Source organism: Leiobunum rupestre, chromosome 2 (assembly GCF_980474605.1).
Source record: "Leiobunum rupestre chromosome 2, qqLeiRupe1.1.hap1, whole genome shotgun sequence".
NCBI classification, from domain to species: domain Eukaryota; kingdom Metazoa; phylum Arthropoda; class Arachnida; order Opiliones; family Sclerosomatidae; genus Leiobunum; species Leiobunum rupestre.
In genome coordinates, this window is record NC_143385.1 from 88,367,780 (window position 1) to 88,387,016 (window position 19,237).

Sequence of the window (19,237 nt, forward strand, 5' to 3'; positions counted from 1 at the left end):
AACTACTTCAAACGCAGGGAATAAAATACACTGGGATTCCGAGTACCCGAGACAAATGATTTTATACGTATTTGATTATCGAAGTTTTCGGGTTCAACCAATCAGAAGTGGAGCGCTTGGAATGAAGGGCGGACCTTTACATCATTTCCCGAGTATCCTTTTTATCAAAGTGTAAAAGAGTGAGTAATTTAAGTATAAAAATACTTTTTGACGCGAATAGAGATAACTAAATCACGTTGAATAGCCAAAAGCTGTCACCTAAAATAGGCATTGCGAAGCCTATATTGAAAAGACTTTTTTATTTAGTCAAAACAAAAAGGTTAAACCAAGCGTTTTTTTAACACCCCACCATCCGATTTATCAGCTATGATTTTTATGTTTCGTATAATAATTTAATTCGGTTTGTATTTTATTTCCAGTATTTCATTCGACTCTATTTTTGCATGAGTGTCGAGGATGTAAGCTAGGAGCAAGACAATGAGAACGCAGCTAGCCTTTAAACACGCTAACGCAGTGTTGTGTACAAATTGTTTTGGACGAACCTTTGTGCTGAACGTTTTACGGGCGGGGGGGGGGGGAAGAAAATTTCCGAATTTTTCCCTTCCGACGGCAGAAGGCACTAAAATGTCTGACCATGAAAAGTGTACACAAGAAAATGCACGATGATTGACGGGTTGCGTTCTCCTTGTGTGTTGCTCCTAGATGTAAGTGTCGTCGGGATGATTATATTCCGAGGTTAAGGCTTTGTAACAGAGGTGGGCAAATATTGTGAACAGCTTCGAAAAATGAATGTTAAGAATTTTCTAATTTGGTTGATCAATTGAGCGAAAGCTCACGCCAGATTATTTTATTTTTCTGAGCAATCTCCCTGTGAGCGCCGATTAGTTCGCTCAGTCAGTGATTGTTCACGGCGTGGTGAGGGAGATCGGGCGATCTATGCGCTAGCCTGCTCAATTTTAAGCATCCTCTAGCGGCAGGATAGTTTTTTTGCTGTTAACACCTTGTGACTTCAGTTGGAATTTTTATTTATATGTGACAGATCTATTTAACCGGGTTACAAAGAGTAAATGTCTAATTAATATAAAAACCGTTTTGAAATATTACAGCGATATAAAATAAGAATTAAATAAAAAATCACAGTTTGGTAATTAAAACATTTAAACGAGCTTAGGACAAAGTCCTTGACCGTTCCCAGGTCAGATAAAGCGTCTATGCGCTTCCGAACAGAGTGGATATCATCCCCAGTGAATCAGAAACTTGGTTGAAGTTAAACCAGACCTAAACCACAAGTAATTCGCTTCCCTCTACCAAATCAAATGACTGACGAAAAATTAGACAGTAGAACATCAATTCCGTTTCAATTTCAAATAAATAGCCTTAAAGGCTGGTATTCAATGAAAACCAGCCTTAAAGATGTATTTTACACATCTTTTGTGATCCACAAAATCTTCAATTAAAGGCCGTGTTTGTGTTATGAAGACCTTTCATCAAAGTCAACTCGCCAAAAGTGCTTTAATCCTGGTTTAATCCTTTGCTGAGACCTTTTCGCCCTTTGCAAATAGAAGGAAAACAAAACCAGATGACTGACGAAAAATTAGACAGAATTCCAATTCCAATTCTGGCTGGATAAATATGTTTTTAGTTAAAATTAAGAAAAGACGGTTTTTAAAATTCTTCATTTAAAGGTATCAATTTTGGTCGGGCCGCACTGCTGCCACGCTAATGGCATCGACTGGGTATAGACGGCTAATCATTTCGTTATTTTTTTGATAATTTCTCTAGTGTGGTAAGTTGGTTTACAGACATGGGCAAAATCGTTAGTGATATTTAGAGAATCAGTCTCACTCAAGAGTGAGAGTTGAACTGTATAAAAATCTTCACTCTTTCCCAATCTCGCTTTTCGTCACTCGCCGAGTGCACTCTTACCCCAAGGAGTGAGGTTAGTCAAGGAAACTGATTTCACTCTTATTCTTGGCGGGAAACTTAAAGCAACTGTCGGCTCTATCTTATGAAAAGGCCCCTGTTATTAGAGATGGCCATGAATCTATCCGAATCTTCGAAAAAAATGACTTTCGTGGAGAGCGTGGAGCCATCTATTAATTGGAACGGAAGCTAAAATTCAAAATAGCGAAACAATAATGTAGTTAGAGAGCCATTATAGAGTAGGGATTTTTTAACAATAGGTACTTTTGTTTTTTTGTGTTTTTTTTTGGTTTGCTATTTGTCAAGGATTACAGTAATGCAAAAAGTTTTAACCGCAAGTTATTATTTAAAAAGATATGATCAATGTAAAATTGCTACTTGCTAGCAATTTTTACAACGGAAAATACGACATATTTCGAGATTTCTGTATGTGTTGGATGAGGTAGGACTGTTGACGAGGACGATTCTTTAAATTACTAGATTTTAATACTTTTTGGATAAAGTACGACTGATGACGAAAAAGAAAAAGGCTGAAATGCAAAACAGTACTAACTTTTAAGGGTTGGGGATTTTTCCCGTATTTCAACGCATTTTAGCCTTATTTTAACCATACTATGTCATATTATATGTCGTCTGTGTGATGTTGACTTATACAATGTCGAATGTATTCTAAGTATTGGCGCCTGACGGCGCCGCGCACTCACTTCGCTCGAGCGCTGGGGGCGCGCGGCGCCTCCCCAACCCCATACTAAAAAAAGCTATGGGCCATCTATAACGCAACCTAGAGGACAGTACCAAGCCTGACGCATCAAGTATCGTCAACCCGATATTAATCCAACCTAATAATATAAATAACCTAACCCATTATCCCCGCCAAAACCCCTAAAATGCATTGAAATACGGCGAAAATACCTGAAATAAAAAAGTAAGTTAGTATGTTTTGCATTTCCACATTTTCTTTTTCGTCATCAGCGCCACGTTATCCACAACGCATTAAAATCTAGGAATTTAAAGAATCGTCCTAGTGAAAATTCACTGTAAAAGGCCAATGTTTAAAAATGCATATCTTTGTTAATATTCATTTTCGCCAAAATAAAATGAAAATTAAAGTAATCCCCATCTTGCCCTCTATCCAAAAAAATATATAAAAAATCGGGTGGGGGGCAGCTATTCCATACTTAACCCAAAATTGCTGGCAAATAACAATTTTATATTTATCATATCTTTCTAAATAATAAATTGCGGTTAAAACTTTTCGCATTACTGTAATCCTTGACAAATAATAAACAAAAAACAATAACAAAACCAAAAAAGCCGTAAACAAATTTTCGGTTTGCACACGTTTTAAAAATTTAGTAATATCTTGTCGTTAAATCTAATTCGTCATCAGTCCTACCTCATCCAACAAGTACAAAAATCTCGAAATATGTCGTATTTTCCTAGGTAAAAATTGCTGGCAAGTCACAATTTTAAATTTATTATAACTTTCTAAATAATAAATTGCGGTTAAAACTTTTTGCATTATTGTAATCCTTGACAAATAATACATCTAAAAAAATAAACAAAACCCAAAAAAAACAAAAGTACCTATTGTTAAAAATAGCCATAGAGTATTATATTTAGACCACTTTTACTCTACTTAGTGAACTTTAACCTAAATTATATATCCCATATAAAATATATTGTAAACAATTACTATAATTGAAGTTATTAAAAATTTATAAACGAGCCAATCAACGCGAATCATACTTTTATGTCCCGCCTTTTGGGTCAAAATGTAGTTTCAGCATCCTGTTTTGATTTCGACGCTTGCGACATCTGTTGAAAAAAGAGCTACTTCACCTAGAGCCGACACTTGCTTTAAAATTTAAGACGGGAAATTGGAATTCGTCCAATAAGTATATTTTAGCCTTCTTTGCCGTTAATTAAATTAAACTTAATTTCAGATTTCCCGCCTTCTTGTACTAGCCTTGAAAATTGATAAGAATAAAAAATCTGACCTTTACCACCCTTACTCTTTTCCTGCGAGCGAGTTCACCAAGTGACGAAAAAGTGAGAGCCCCACTCTTAGTAGAGGAATTTTTATAAAGGAGTGGATGGAGAAAAGTGTGTGCGTGTGGGGGGATCACTTGCCCAACTCAACATCAACATACTGCTTTAAGAAACCGAGATTTAAACAAAGCAAAGCAGAGCAAACCGAAATTTGAGCGTAGTACACTACTTCAAAAGTTCAAATGTATTATTGCAAATCAAAGAGTGGTTTTTGAACAAAAATACTATAGCACAGCATAGAATAGCAATCAGGGATTTTGATCTTTAAATGCATAGCGAATGGAGTTTTTGTATTGAAGTATTCTATGCTCTCAAATGGTTTGAACTGCTACTAAGCCAAAATTAGCATTGCTATGATTACGATTTGTGATTTGATTTTTCTAGAATAATGTATATTGCTAAGTCAATGTAATAATAGCCAGTCTGTAAGATTGTCGAACTCCCATAATGTTATTCTCTGTAACCAAATGTTGCGCGATTTCGATCGTCCAATATGATCACATTAGAATAAACTATCGAACTAAGCTAGATTGATTTTGGGTGTGTCCATAAAAACAGGAATTCGAAAACGTTTTCCATTATAATATTCGCCATTCAATAATTGCCATTGGAAATAAGCGTAGTATAGTCTTGAACGGAGAGGGTGATTATATTCCGAACATTTTGCAGATAAACTGGTTCAATGTAGGCCCAATTGTCGATTCCATTTGCAATGTAAGTCTGATAGTATTTTCTTAATTTCGTCAGTGAATAAGCACACTCTTAGTACGTTATTATACACTATAAGTACAGGGCCGGATTAAGACCTTGTGGGGCCCTAGGCCCAAGCTAATTTTGGTGCCCCTTTCCGTGGCGAGTGAGCGAGGCGCTCTCGCAATTTGTAAATGACATATGGATAGAAAATACAATTTCAATGTAGATTTAATAAATGATATTGCTTTACATGGTATTGAAAAATGTTGACGCATTTACTAAAATTACTCCGGAATAATTTTGTTTTCGAAAAGTAAATTTAAATTTATTTTTTTCAAAACTTCTTGGTGCCCCTTGTAGACTTGGTGCCCTAGGCCCAGGCCTAGTCGGCCTATTGGTTAATCCGGCCCTGTATAAGTAGTATAATTAATCATAAGTACTACGGCTCTACTTTGGCCGACACCTTAATTAAATGTGGATCACTGAAACTTAAATACAGGGATAGTGGCCATTTTTAATTTAGGTTCATTCGGTCTATAATAAACCGTTAAAAGATTTACTAATCAGCTCATTGGTCATAGAACATATTTAGTCTTTTATTTAGGATATAGAGAACTTGTACATAAAGGATATGACGTCTTTTAATTGTGCGACGTCATAGCTGTAGCGTTAGTAGTGAGCGCCATTACAGGGGAATAATATTTCTTTGTGGTCAAATAACATCGAGGACATCATCCTATGAGCACTCTATAGCAAGATGACCTCGAATTTCTCTATCACTAATTTGTTATTTAATTGTTACACTGTAGATGTTTATTTCCAAACAAATATCACTAATATGAGGAGTTTATAAAATGTAGGTTACGAGAGAAGTATCTATTTAGGTCCTTAAAATGAAACATGTACCTTCGCAGGATCCGTTGGACGCGAATTTGCAGCCGATTGCTTCACGGCTCAACATTTACCGTGAAAGGGAAAATACGCGAATAGGTAGAAAAGTCCATAATGAAAAAGTATAAAAAAGCTAAACCCTATACAACTTTGAAGAAATTCAAAAACTTACAAATAGCTCATAACAATAGGTCTTCAAGCAAACATAGATCTTCGAGTAAAATATAAATCTAAATAAAATAGCCATAAATTGCAACGATAGACCCGTTTCGTCCTATTTGGGACTCGTCAGTACCGTGCGGGAAATCTGGCTCGCGAAAAGAGAAACTAAGCATAAACATTAAAAATTTCAAACGCGTTGCGTAGTAACGGAAAGCCCAATAAGTGGTGGAGAGTAATGTGTACGAAATGTTAAGATAATAAGAACCACGGCTATGGACCGCACCAAAAAGAGTGATAAAATACGCGAATAGCCAGAATAGTCCATAATGAAAAGGGACCAAAAACTTAACCCTCAACAAATATGAAGAAATTAAAATACTTACAAATAGCTCGTACCAATATTTTACTCGAAGATCTATTTGGTCAGAGATTCGTGTCTTTATGCTTACACGAAGACGTTTTTTTTGGATATTGTGTGCTTGCTCGTAGCGTCGTAAACATACGTCATAACGAAGCCCCGCCTTGAAACGGCCGCCATGACATTAATTCCACGTCACAGATACGAGGCAAAACGACACACGATTCCGCGAAATAATCACGTGACCACCATAGGCGTCTTAATGTCATGGCCGACCTATACGCGTTACCATGGCAACGAACACACACAAGCCACAGCCACGAGCAAGCTACTAATATGCTTTAGGCGAATATCATAAGCGAGATAGGTACGCCAATACCAAGGTTCGTGAAAATGCTTGCCGCACTATACTATCTTAACAGTCATATTATAAACTTCACAAATGTACTATAGGTATGTGGCAAAAATCGTCGGTTCCAACTGTTCCTTAAGAAGACATTTCAAAGTAGCCGTAGTTGAGGTAAGCTAACATATAATTCATGTATATTGTGACCCTGAAAGTCAGGGCCACCTCTGTAGCAAATTAGAGTCGGGCCGACGTCGGCAAATGGTACTAAACACTAAAGTCGGCCGACTTTATATTAATGCTTTTTTCCGACACAAAACTGATCGAATTATTAGAAAATCTCAGAAAATGATCAAAAAGTCAGAAGATAATTGAAATATCCCCTTTTCCTAAATACATATGGTCTGTTTCATAAAGTTAATGTCGAATCCAATAACTAAATGTAAGGTCTATTTTAAGTCCGATAATGGTCGGCATACCGACCATAAATGGTCCTAAAAAAGGATTTACGGTTTTAGTGTCGAAAAACTTTCGGACGTTGAGTTGGAGTTTCAACTTACTTATGAATGCCATATGATTAATACTGACTATCAGTTATAGCCACTCGTTGATTCCTAATGATTACCAGTAAATACTACTAATTTCAGTTTTACTAAAAACACAAAATGATTACAAAGAAAGAAGAGATTGTCACCCTCAATATATGCAATATATGTTAAAAGGGTGAATTACCCCAATAGTTAGGATATAAACCGCGATTGTCTGCAGAATATTCACATTCAATCAAATACTGGCTATTGTGCTAAAAATAAACTTTGGCTTGACTTCTCGAATAGTCGGTGCTGCTTCGAATCAGTGGTTCGGGCACAAGTGTACGCCTCAACGGTTACGAGTACCAATTGCTGGATGCTATTTCATCGTTGCTGAACTTCACGTAAGTCAATGATTCGCCTAGTTTTGTGGAAAATTAATTTTATTCAATTTTAAAACCCCTAAAAATGTTACAGACCTAAGGCGTTTTCAGGACATGGTGTCATCTAGGAACAACAAGCACAATTAGTGCGCAGCTAGCCTATAAACACGCTAACGCAGTGTTGTGTACAAGTGTAATTGGACGAGCCTTTACGCTGAACGTTTTACTGGCGGGGGGGGGGGAGACAATTTCCGAATTTTCCCCTTCCGACGGCAGCAGGCGCTGAACTTTTAACTAATGAAAACTGTACACAAGAAAGTGCACGACCTTTGACGGGTTGCGTTCTCCTTGTGTGGGGTGCTGTGTTTGTTGCTCCTAGCTGCCACTGATGACGCTGACGACTGGTAAGCAGTGCTCGAAATGAACTTTTCACGAACCGGAACGTGTTTCCTTTCAAAGCTTATATTATTATATGCAATAAAAATAATTTTTACGAACCAGAACGATATGAGGAAAACGTTTACAAAACGGAATGGCGTTCCGGGGCGTTCCGGTCCATTTCGAGCACTGCTGGTGAGAGAATAAGCCAGTTGACTGCTATTCCGGACGTTGGTCGAGTTGATCTGGCGCCACTTCAGGGTTCGCATTCAGAGGGACTTCTAACGGCATTTGGGCATTTGCTGCGTCACTCGGTTCATTCTCTATGGACCTGAGGCTTTGTAACTATAGGACTGGCAAAACTATTTGATTAGTTATGCACACAAATATTGATAATAATGGATCATTACATTAAATACGGAGTAGACTCTGCTTGGACTTCAAATTCTGTAATATTACAGGTTTTTATTAAAGACTTTGCCAAAAATTCCAGACCGATAACTATGCTTTTTCAAAATGGCAAGCGATGGAAATGGCCGGGGTTTCGATCAGAAACCGCGTTCAACGAGCTTAATGCAGTAAATGCGTGATAGCATATATTTTTCGAAAATATTAAATTCATGTCTCAATATTTACTGTGCACAAAAGGGGTAGCTAAATTTTGTGTGGAAATCTAAGTCCCCAAAAAACAAACCAGGTAACTTGCAAACAATTTCTACAATATTTTAAGTAAAATAATGGGAAAGTATTTGAAAGGAGTCCGTACGTGAAACCCCTAACCCGCCCTGTATTGTGTTCCCTTGGACTTAAGCTTCGGCCACCAAAAGGATTGGCTTAATTGAACCTTTGGGGAATAACGTAAAGCTTATGCTTCTCTCTCTCTCTCGAGATAGGAGTTCAAATCCCTAATATTAAAAGTAGCTGACAAGTGCTTTTTATTTAAAGTTTCAAGTCAGTAAGTTAATTTCGAGAATTTAAGCGAGATTCGAAACGCTCCAATAAATCTTCGGGCTATTTGCCGAAAAATTACAAGCGCCGCTTAAAAAATAAGGCACCTTCCTGAGTTCTACGTCACGATGACGCGTATCATATTTTGTGACGCGGCTTGGGATTTCTTTTTTTCGCGGGTGGTTTTATACGCGTCCCTAACTTGGACAAGCCCTAAGCCAGTGACGATATATTATCGATACAAAAATTCTTTTCTTTTAAAACAGTACAGCGCCAGTTCTTAAATCACTACTGAACGTTAAGTAAGTTGGTGAGAAACCCATTGAATTTTGCACGGCCGTCTTTATGGATATGTCATTCTGTTCCCAGTTTCGTTGGTTGCTTCTAACGAAAGAAGCTATCATAGTGTCTATGGTCATGTTGGGTGTAATTTAATAAGTTTTACAAGCTGAGGTGAAAAATGAGTTTGACATTATTGCTAACAGTTACCAACTGTAAAGCAAATCTGGCCAAAACGTCGTTTACCCAATGGCTCACTATTGGTCTGACGATGAAATTTCACCGAGGGGAAATTACAAACCATTTTGTCAAATGGTTTTGAATCAAGTCTAAAGAAATGAAATCCCACGGCTCAGTATGTCGCTAGGCGTGAGTTGATTAGGTGGCTTATGCGTTTGGCATACGCTACAAGAGCGTCCGTAAATAAACGACGTCCACGGTTAGTCCTTCCCACGTGTATAGGCTTTGGAAGCGTTTAGTGGATTTCTTGACTCAAAAATGTCCGCTAGAGGGAAAGTTCGTGATTGAGGTGTAGGATACGGGCCCTAAGAGAATGAGAAACCCAAATTTGGAAGCTCCACCATCCCGCAATAACGCGTTGACCTATGTCTTTAAATCAAATTTTACCTCTTATATCACAAAATAATTATTTCCTCGGGTAAGATAGGTGTTATCCCAGATTCGGTTGGAAGCGCTTTCATTTTGAAGATCGATATCATTTATTTGGGAACGCAGAATTACGGAGTTTAGACTATCTGGTTTAGAATTTTACCCGTTTCAACTGATCTGATAATATCTTAGCGTAGTAGCGGATAATGTGATATCTAATGTATCATACTTATTTTCTCGGGTGATATAACTCTTGTCTGAAAACCAGTTCGAAAAACTGGTGGAAATAATAATATGGTTTTAAAAATCAGGGAAATAAATAAAAAGTGAAATATTTATTTTAAAAACATATTTAATTATTTGTTGAATAGGTACGATTTGCAGGTTATTGAGGATTACAATTACGGAATCAGAGTCGATAACCATTCCTGGAATGGAGTGATTGGATTGCTACAAAACAACGTGAGATATTGAAAAGTGTGAAAATCGGATTTCAGTTCAGTTCATGATCATAGAGTAAGCCACTCACATAGATTTGAAGGCTATCAGTGAAACTTGTTAACACTTTTCGTACGCAGCGTCTTGTTTCCGAGACGTGAAATAAACAAGGTGGTCTAAAGGTAATGTACAATATCTGGATAAAAAATTCAGTTAATACTCTAAAAAATGTAAAAACCACACCATCGCTCTTCGGACTATATTTATTCACGCCTCGTAAACAAATTGGCCCGTTAGGATTAATGTTTCACGCGCTTCCATGGGGCCTTCCACACTATTCGAGTGGGTTACTCTATGGTTCATGATTGAATAATCTAAGCGTTATCTATAATACATTTTTAATATCTTAATTAATTAAATCGTTATTTATATATAATAGCTGTGCAATATTTTATTTACTCTATTATTTCAGTATAAGAAATATTTTAATCGGTGAATCAATATTATTTGTTAATAAGATAACGGATAAGTTATCTTATTTTCATAATGAAGAAAATGTTTAGTCCGATAATACCGAATGGGCACGTTCCAATTGAACACTTGACACCGAGCGTGCGTCGCGTGCCCTTATCAAATAGAAGCGGGAAAGTCACCTAGTGTTGTGTAGCGCCATCTTCAGCATAGTTTGTGTATTGGACTTAATATATCACGTCGTAAGCTATGCCAATTAGAGATAGCTGACGTTTGTCTAATCTAGGAGCAACAAACACAGCAGCCAACACAAGGAGAACGCAACCCGTCAAAAGTCGTGCATTTTCTTGCGCACATTTTTCATTGGTTAGATGCTTTAGCGCCTGCTGCCGCCAGAAGGGGAAAATTCGGAAATTGTCTTCCCCCTTTACTTAAAATGTTCAGCGTAAAGGTTCATCTAATGAAATTTGTACACAACACTGTGCTAGCGTGTTTAAAGGCTAGCTGCGTTCTCCTTGTATTTGTTGCTCCTAGGTCTAATCTTGAACATCCGACTCCACGCTACAACTACAATAAACATAAACTCCGGGTTTCACCAGGCTTTCACTATTGGGGCCTACGATAATATTAAGGCAAATATAAAATGGTGTCTAGGGGTATAAAATAATAAAGGAGTATGAAGGTTGCCATGAAATATTTATTTTAAAGATAACTGTTAATTATTTAAACGAACTAATGAAATAAAATCCTACTCTATGGTGCACCAATTTCCCTATCATCTAACTTAAAAACTAAAACTACACAATAATAAACAATATTCATACGTTAACTATAGCCATAAGTAACATAATAATGATAAGTATGACACTTCCTATTGCTTTAATGCTAATTTTCGCATAGAAGGTAACAAACCAATATATATATATACAAACATCAGATTTTATTTATATAGATAGATAGATATCTCATGCAAAAATCTAATACACCAAAAATATTCTGACACTATCTCTTCAATTGAAATGAAATGAACAAATTTTTAAAATGTCCTAAAATTCCTCGTTACAAGTTGGAATAAATATCGTCCTCATTATCCTAAATAATATCAATAACGGTAATGACAGTGCTTATCTGAATACTGTTCAAATGTTAGAGTGAGGTTTTATTTAAAGTTTTACCTTTAAGGCCTTTTCTTCTTGGCGAGATCTATTTTTCAATAGACGCTTAAATAAAACCTGTTCAGCGATTTGCCTAGAAGTAGTAATACAGAGAGCCGTGACATACTTGTAAAAGTATTTTCTTTTAAAGCGCGCGCTACTTAATATTTCAGTATAGAAGGGCTCGTTCAATTTCACACGCGCCTCCTGGAAGAAAAAATATGTGCTCGGGCTCTCAACTTTAGCCTTACAAAATTAATAAAAGTAACATAAACACGTGACTATTTTATTCAGTGACTCGCACTCATGCGCGTAGTGGAGGAAAGAGAACGAGAGCGGCATTTATTGAAGTGCCTATTAACTAATTATTTTTGTTTGCAGGCTGTCGATTTCGCCGTAGCGGACCTGGCAATGTCTCCCGAGAGGATGCTCGTGATGGATTTCACATATCCCTATTTCACAGACAAAGCGTCGTTTTTTGTGAAAGCAGCGACAAATAACAAATATTTGGATGGAATGTTCTTCATTCGACCTTTTGCGGCCAATGTAAGCGACATTTGTATAAAAAATAATTCGATCTCACATTTCACGATAAATTTAACGCGTCCTACGTTTAGAGACTAAAGAAATGCGTGAAATTTTTTTACTATTTACCACAGTAACCATGGAAATACAGTGAAAAAAGCTCGGGTCAGTTTGATATCTTTTTGTTTGAATGAACTGAAAAGATAATTTTGAGTTCTGGAATGACCAAGACTGGACTTTCAATGTGGTCGCAATATTGGGAATAGCTGGGAATAAGAAACTATGTAAAATTGAACGGAAATTATTGGAAAACAAATATTTGAACGGATATCGGATTGGAACATTTGGGATATTTTTCAACGGGAATGGACGGGAATGGTAAAAGCTCTGCTTGAAATGCAGCTCTCTGTAATACACCTTACATTAAGCTCAGTGGCGTAGCCAGGATTTTGTTTCGGGGGGGGGGGGGGCACACCATTGATATTTGTACGTACAACCATACGTTTCGGGTTGGGGCATGTGCCCCCTGTGCCCCCGCAGGCTACTCCATGGATTAAGCTTCGCCTACGTAATTGTTCTCACTTAATCCCGCTTAATTGGAAAAGGGTTATTTTGAAACGGATAATTTCGGTGAAGGAATATTTTGGGGCCCTTATCGTTTGCTTTTTATATTCTTCCAATAATTAAGGTTAAATATTTAGAAATTACATTTTTTTTCAGACTTGGATTTTTTTGTTTGTGTTTTTGTTCACTACTATTCTCATAATGAGTGTTATTCGAGGAAAGCCGTTTCAGTTTTTTGTTTTTTCAATATTGGGAACGCTGCTTAAGCAAAGTAAGAGCTTAAATTTAATTTACAATGTCATTTTGTCAGAATTAAATATAAAATTAATTCTTTCGCATATTTGGATTCTTCTTCTAGGTTCTGAACTATTCAAAAGATGTTCGAGCAGAAATTCTATTAGAATTTTGTTCACTTGTTGGCTTTTGGATTGTGCTATTTTTATTACTTGGTACAGTAGTCAACTAGCTTCAACTACAAGCTTACCGTTGGAAATTAACACACTAGCTCATTTACATGAAAAACTAAAAACTGGAAATATAAAATTGGGAGTTTTAAATGGAAGTCTTCTTCAAGATATATTCAATTATTACGTAAATGCATTTTTGAACTGTTTTGTAGACAGTCACACACAATAAAACCATATAACACAGTCGCTAATTTAAATAAATATACTGTTTAGTAATCAATGCATACTTTGGGAACGCTGGGTAGTGCTGACTGTGTAGCTGATTTAAGCGGTTTTTAAAGCAGTGCAGATATAGACAGAGTAGTGAGTAATTCAGTGAACATGTAGAATGTAAAAAGGCACTTAAAAGCCTACAATTGTGAACATTAGTGAAAATAGACACTATTGAAAGTAAATCACTAATAACATTTTTTGGAAATATTGATGGACAAATTACAATACTTGGACTTAGTTAACGCATAATTATACAGAGAATAACTAAACGTTCAATAGATATACAAAAAACTTTAATTTTTTATTTTAGTAATTTGTGTTTTGTTTTGTTGGTGCAGGATTCGTCCAATATTTTTTCTCCTTTTTACCACAAAGCAAAAGTCTTCAGTGGTAACTCTAATGACCACATTCGTGAAATCGTTGAAGGTAAAATCGCATTCATTTTCGGTCGAAAACACTTTCAGCTTACGATGCACAAACATCAAAAGGACTACGCCTATCACATCATCCGAGAACCACTTTTGGAGAAAAATATTGGCATTGGATTCGTCCAAACGTTCGTTTGTAAAGAAGAGTTCAATAAATTGTAAGAATGTAATTACAGTAATTAAAATAATTTAGTTAGAGATTCCGACAGAAGACCATTGTAGGAATTCTAGTGAATAATAACTAAACGGAATAAGATAGTGGATAATTTCCACACAATTCTGATGTTTCCCAATATTTCGAAACCGAACTACTGTTGGAATCTCTGACTGCAACCTCGGAGTTAAAAAGACGAGCGAGTATCAAGGCTGCTTTTCACTAAGACGAAAACGCCGTGATACTGAGCTTCGACGGAAAAAATTGTATTAGGCCTAACGAATATTTGTTCCCACCATCCTGCCATTTTCGCCCTATAGACCCATGACAAAAGAGGGGCCGCAGACGAGGCGTAAGTGAGACCTCTGGACGGAACATCCTGTTTGTGACGTTTTGAACCACGTGACCGCCATTGAAATATACAGGCGGAAGTAAGGAAACGGATCTTCCGTCCAAATGTTGAGTTTCCAGGTAAAAATGTTAATTTTTGGCCCCCCAACTTTCATCATGGGTCTATTGAAAACTAGCCTTTAAAATTGTTTGATGAATACCGATCCATCATTGTTGTCAAAGGTTTTACTAAAAATCGTTTTTTAATGCTCACACATAAAGAAAATCAATGGGTTTTTATGAATATAATACTAAACAAAGCTTTGCATTTGATAATTGAAATTAGATCATCATTTTTAAAAGTGTCAATTGGTTGAAGGGAATGGCTTACACGTTTTTCTTCCATTAAAATTTTGAAATTTAGTAAAACGCTAAAATAAACATTACATTTTTACAAAGCAATTAACAATATCTTCGAACCAAACCTCCCATTTTCCTAAAAACGTTTTTTCGCGGAAAAGAACTTAATTAAACCAGATAACACGGTTTTTTTTTCAGAATAATTGCACTGCAAGCTTTCGGATTCTTGAAGAAATGGGAAGATAATCTGATGTTCGTCTTAAGAGAGGTTAACCGAAAGAAAAATGTATTTAAGATGTCAATGATCGAAATGAGCGACCTGAAGAGTATCTTCAAATATTTGGTCATCAGTCTTTTGTTGGCAGTCGGATTTGTCATCGGCGAAATATCTTTTCACTTTCTGTCAAATTGGAGAAAGCCCCCCCGTGTCGGGAACGTGGCTGATTCTTAAGTCGTTTGTCTTGTAGATTGCCGGCCATGACTGTGTTCCTGCGCTGTTAGGCACCAAGGTGCAAAACAGTATCGCCACGTTGTGTATGACTAGTGTTACAAAGATTCACATAAAATTAATTTGATTGAATTATATTTTACTTAGAAATTAATTAACATCAACAAGTTTTGATAATAATTTTAATTGGGCAAATTCTACGTATAATTATATATTTCAAGTTTATAGCAAGAATGTATGTATTTATACTCAGGGAGAATGAATGTGTCGAGATTATTTTTAGCGTTTCTCGAATTCCAGCCATTGGGGCCCCCGGTATGCTCCTACGCTTTAATAAAATCAAATAATACTGCAATCTCATTGGTTCTTAAAAATTACGTTTTTCGACGCGATTAACGCTACTGCGAGGACGCAAAAATAAGACCGCCTCCTTTCCCCCCCCCCCCCTTAGCGTGACGGGGTTATAGGGCCTCAACGGGTCCGTCGATAGTCTCGACATATTCATACTCCCTGAGTATAAATAAATACATTCTTGTTTATAGCCATAGAATTAATGAGAAATGTATATTTATTTCTAAGATATACAGGTTGCCTTGAATTGATCGATACAATCGTTTTTCGCCAAAAAAGTACGAAATGTTCTGGGGGTATTCGACGACTCGCAATCGTTTTAAATTTTAAAATTCACGAAAATCGGGGCATTTTTCATGGTTTTGGATAAAAATATTTCTCACCGGTAGGTTGCAGACCAAAAATTTCTCGCCTACGGGAAAATGGACAGTAAGGGTGAAAACGCACCATCACGGAGAGTAATATACCTCAAGTATTTGTACGAAGTTCTAAGAGCTGGAAGAGTGTCAGCGCGAGACGGACATGATTTTGTAAATATACTTTCTTTGTGTTCGTGTAAATATATTTCTTTGTTGTACATACTTTTGATTTGCTTCTTATGTTTATTCATTATTTTATTATAGTAACCATTTCACACTTTATTTATTTAATGTAACACTTAATCCTAATCGCAATTATTCTAATTAATTAACCCTAGACAAATTTACCATAATTTAAAATCCCCATTACTTTACCAAATTGTTTAAAAGTGTTACAATGTGACCGGAAAGTTTGCAGGAAGAACGAAGGACAAATGTTTCAAGTTGTTCTAGACTAGCGACTCTCTTGTTTTCGACGGTTTTAAATCCGTAGGTGAAATTGATTTCAATTTTTGGAAACAAGTTGAAGAATCACTTCACTGCTACCTCTGTCGGTATTATGGAGCAACGACTTTTACTAGTCTGCAATCGTACAGAGGGTGGCAATATTCTTCCGGGGGTTAGGAAGGTGAAAACCCGGCTGCAACCTCACATTTTACGTGCACACTAAGTCACCCCTAAAAACTTTGGCGACAACCATCCGAAACTGCCACGAATCGAAGATTATGGTTGTGATAAAAATATGTCTACAGGATTGGGATTTATTCCTTTTCCTAATCAAAATTTACCGGCTCCAAGAGCTATTTTAGAACTAGTGAAATGTGCATGCCAATAAGTTTGCTCTTTTCATAAGAACGGATTGCCATGCACTGAAGCCTGCAAGTGTTCTGACCAAACAATTTTGGTAATAGTATTATATTATATTATATTATATTGAAGTATTACAGTACCAATAAAAACTAGCGATAAAATATCTTATAAATATTTGTCGTGTCTCATTTGCTATGTCTTATTAATTCTACGTTCGAAACATTTACTTTTAAATTTCGCTCCCCCCTCAGCCCCAAATGCAAGCTCTGAATATATACAGGTGTCCACTAAAAAATGAAAAATAACTGAAAAACGTTTTTTTGAAATTTTTTAAATTTCTATGGAACATTCCACGTGCACTTCAATGTCATTCAAAACCTATCTCGAGAACCGTTGGGTTTACGGATTTGGTTATAATTATAAAGTTGTTTCTCGCCATATTATTAGTTCAAATAACTTTAATTTGACCATATTTGGCAGATGCTTCCCATTATAGAATCTTGGGTTTTGTCTGGCACGACCATTCTCACGGATTTCTGAAAAGCATACGACACGCTAAATCCTGAAAGCTTCAACCATTTGAAGGTAAACCATTCCTTGCAATTTAAGGACCTAGACACCGGCATCGACACCAATAAGGTAGAAGACACCTGGGCGCAGGCTAAACCTCCATGGCGGACGTTTTTCTGACTTTTTTGAGTGAATGCATTGAACTTAACGAGCCGGCCACACACGACGTTCTGCATCATTCTTTTAAACTTGCATCATTCTTTTAAACTTGCATCCTTCTTTTAAACTTGAATCCTTCTTTTAAACTTGCATCCTTCTTTTAAACTTGCATCCTTCTTTTAAACTTGCATCCTTCTTTTAAACTTGCATCCTTCTTTTAAACTTGCATCCTTCTTTTAAACTTGCATCCTTCTTTTAAACTTGAATCATTCTTTTAAACTTGAATCCTTCTTTTAAACTTGCATCCTTCTTTTAAACTTGCATCCTTCTTTTAAACTTGCATCCTTCTTTTAAACTTGCATCCTTCTTTTAAACTTGCATCCTTCTTTTAAACTTGCATCCTTCTTTTAAACTTGCATCCTTCTTTTAAACTTGCATCCTTCTTTTAAACTTGAATCCTTCTTTTAAACTTGCATCCTTCTTTTAAACTTGCATCCTTCTTTTAAACTTGCATCCTTCTTTTAAACTTGCATCCTTCTTTTAAACTTGCATCCTTCTTTTAAACTTGCATCCTTCTTTTAAACTTGCATCCTTCTTTTAAACTTGAATCCTTCTTTTAAACTTGAATCATTCTTTTAAACTTGAATCCTTCTTTTAAACTTGCATCCTTCTTTTAAACTTGCATCCTTCTTTTAAACTTGCATCCTTCTTTTAAACTTGCATCCTTCTTTTAAACTTGCATCCTTCTTTTAAACTTGCATCCTTCTTTTAAACTTGAATCCTTCTTTTAAACTTGCATCCTTCTTTTAAACTTGCATCCTTCTTTTAAACTTGCATCCTTCTTTTAAACTTGCATCCTTCTTTTAAACTTGCATCCTTCTTTTAAACTTGCATCCTTCTTTTAAACTTGAATCATTCTTTTAAACTTGAATCCTTCTTTTAAACTTGCATCCTTCTTTTAAACTTGCATCCTTCTTTTAAACTTGCATCCTTCTTTTAAACTTGCATCCTTCTTTTAAACTTGCATCCTTCTTTTAAACTTGCATCCTTCTTTTAAACTTGCATCCTTCTTTTAAACTTGCATCATTCTTTTAAACTTGCATCCTTCTTTTAAACTTGCATCCTTCTTTTAAACTTGCATCCTTCTTTTAAACTTGAATCCTTCTTTTAAACTTGCATCCTTCTTTTAAACTTGAATCCTTCTTTTAAACTTGAATCATTCTTTTAAACTTGCATCCTTCTTTTAAACTTGCATCCTTCTTTTAAACTTGAATCATTCTTTTAAACTTGAATCCTTCTTTTAAACTTGCATCCTTCTTTTAAACTTGCATCCTTCTTTTAAACTTGCATCCTTCTTTTAAACTTGAATCCTTCTTTTAAACTTGCATCCTTCTTTTAAACTTGAATCCTTCTTTTAAACTTGAATCATTCTTTTAAACTTGAATCCTTCTTTTAAACTTGCATCCTTCTTTTAAACTTGAATCATTCTTTTAAACTTGAATCCTTCTTTTAAACTTGCATCCTTCTTTTAAACTTGCATCCTTCTTTTAAACTTGAATCCTTCTTTTAAACTTGCATCCTTCTTTTAAACTTGCATCCTTCTTTTAAACTTGCATCCTTCTTTTAAACTTGCATCCTTCTTTTAAACTTGCATCATTCTTTTAAACTTGCATCCTTCTTTTAAACTTGCATCCTTCTTTTAAACTTGCATCCTTCTTTTAAACTTGAATCCTTCTTTTAAACTTGCATCCTTCTTTTAAACTTGCATCCTTCTTTTAAACTTGAATCCTTCTTTTAAACTTGAATCATTCTTTTAAACTTGAATCCTTCTTTTAAACTTGCATCCTTCTTTTAAACTTGCATCCTTCTTTTAAACTTGCATCCTTCTTTTAAACTTGCATCCTTCTTTTAAACTTGCATCCTTCTTTTAAACTTGCATCCTTC

The 19,237-nt window shown here is 35.9% G+C and overlaps 1 protein-coding gene across 1 annotated transcript; it reads left to right on the forward strand.

The window, feature by feature from the left end:
- Nucleotides 1-6,521: 6,521 nt before the first annotated feature.
- LOC149960274 (putative glutamate receptor) lies at nucleotides 6,522-15,227 on the forward strand. The gene is made up of 8 exons (XM_090167428.1): nucleotides 6,522-6,599; nucleotides 7,262-7,359; nucleotides 9,924-10,014; nucleotides 11,997-12,161; nucleotides 12,861-12,975; nucleotides 13,063-13,295; nucleotides 13,723-13,970; nucleotides 14,855-15,227. The coding sequence occupies exons 1-8, from the start codon at nucleotides 6,522-6,524 to the stop codon at nucleotides 15,105-15,107; spliced, it is 1,281 nt and encodes a 426-aa protein (XP_090023554.1). The 3' UTR covers nucleotides 15,108-15,227.
- The last annotated feature ends 4,010 nt before the right edge of the window (nucleotides 15,228-19,237 follow it).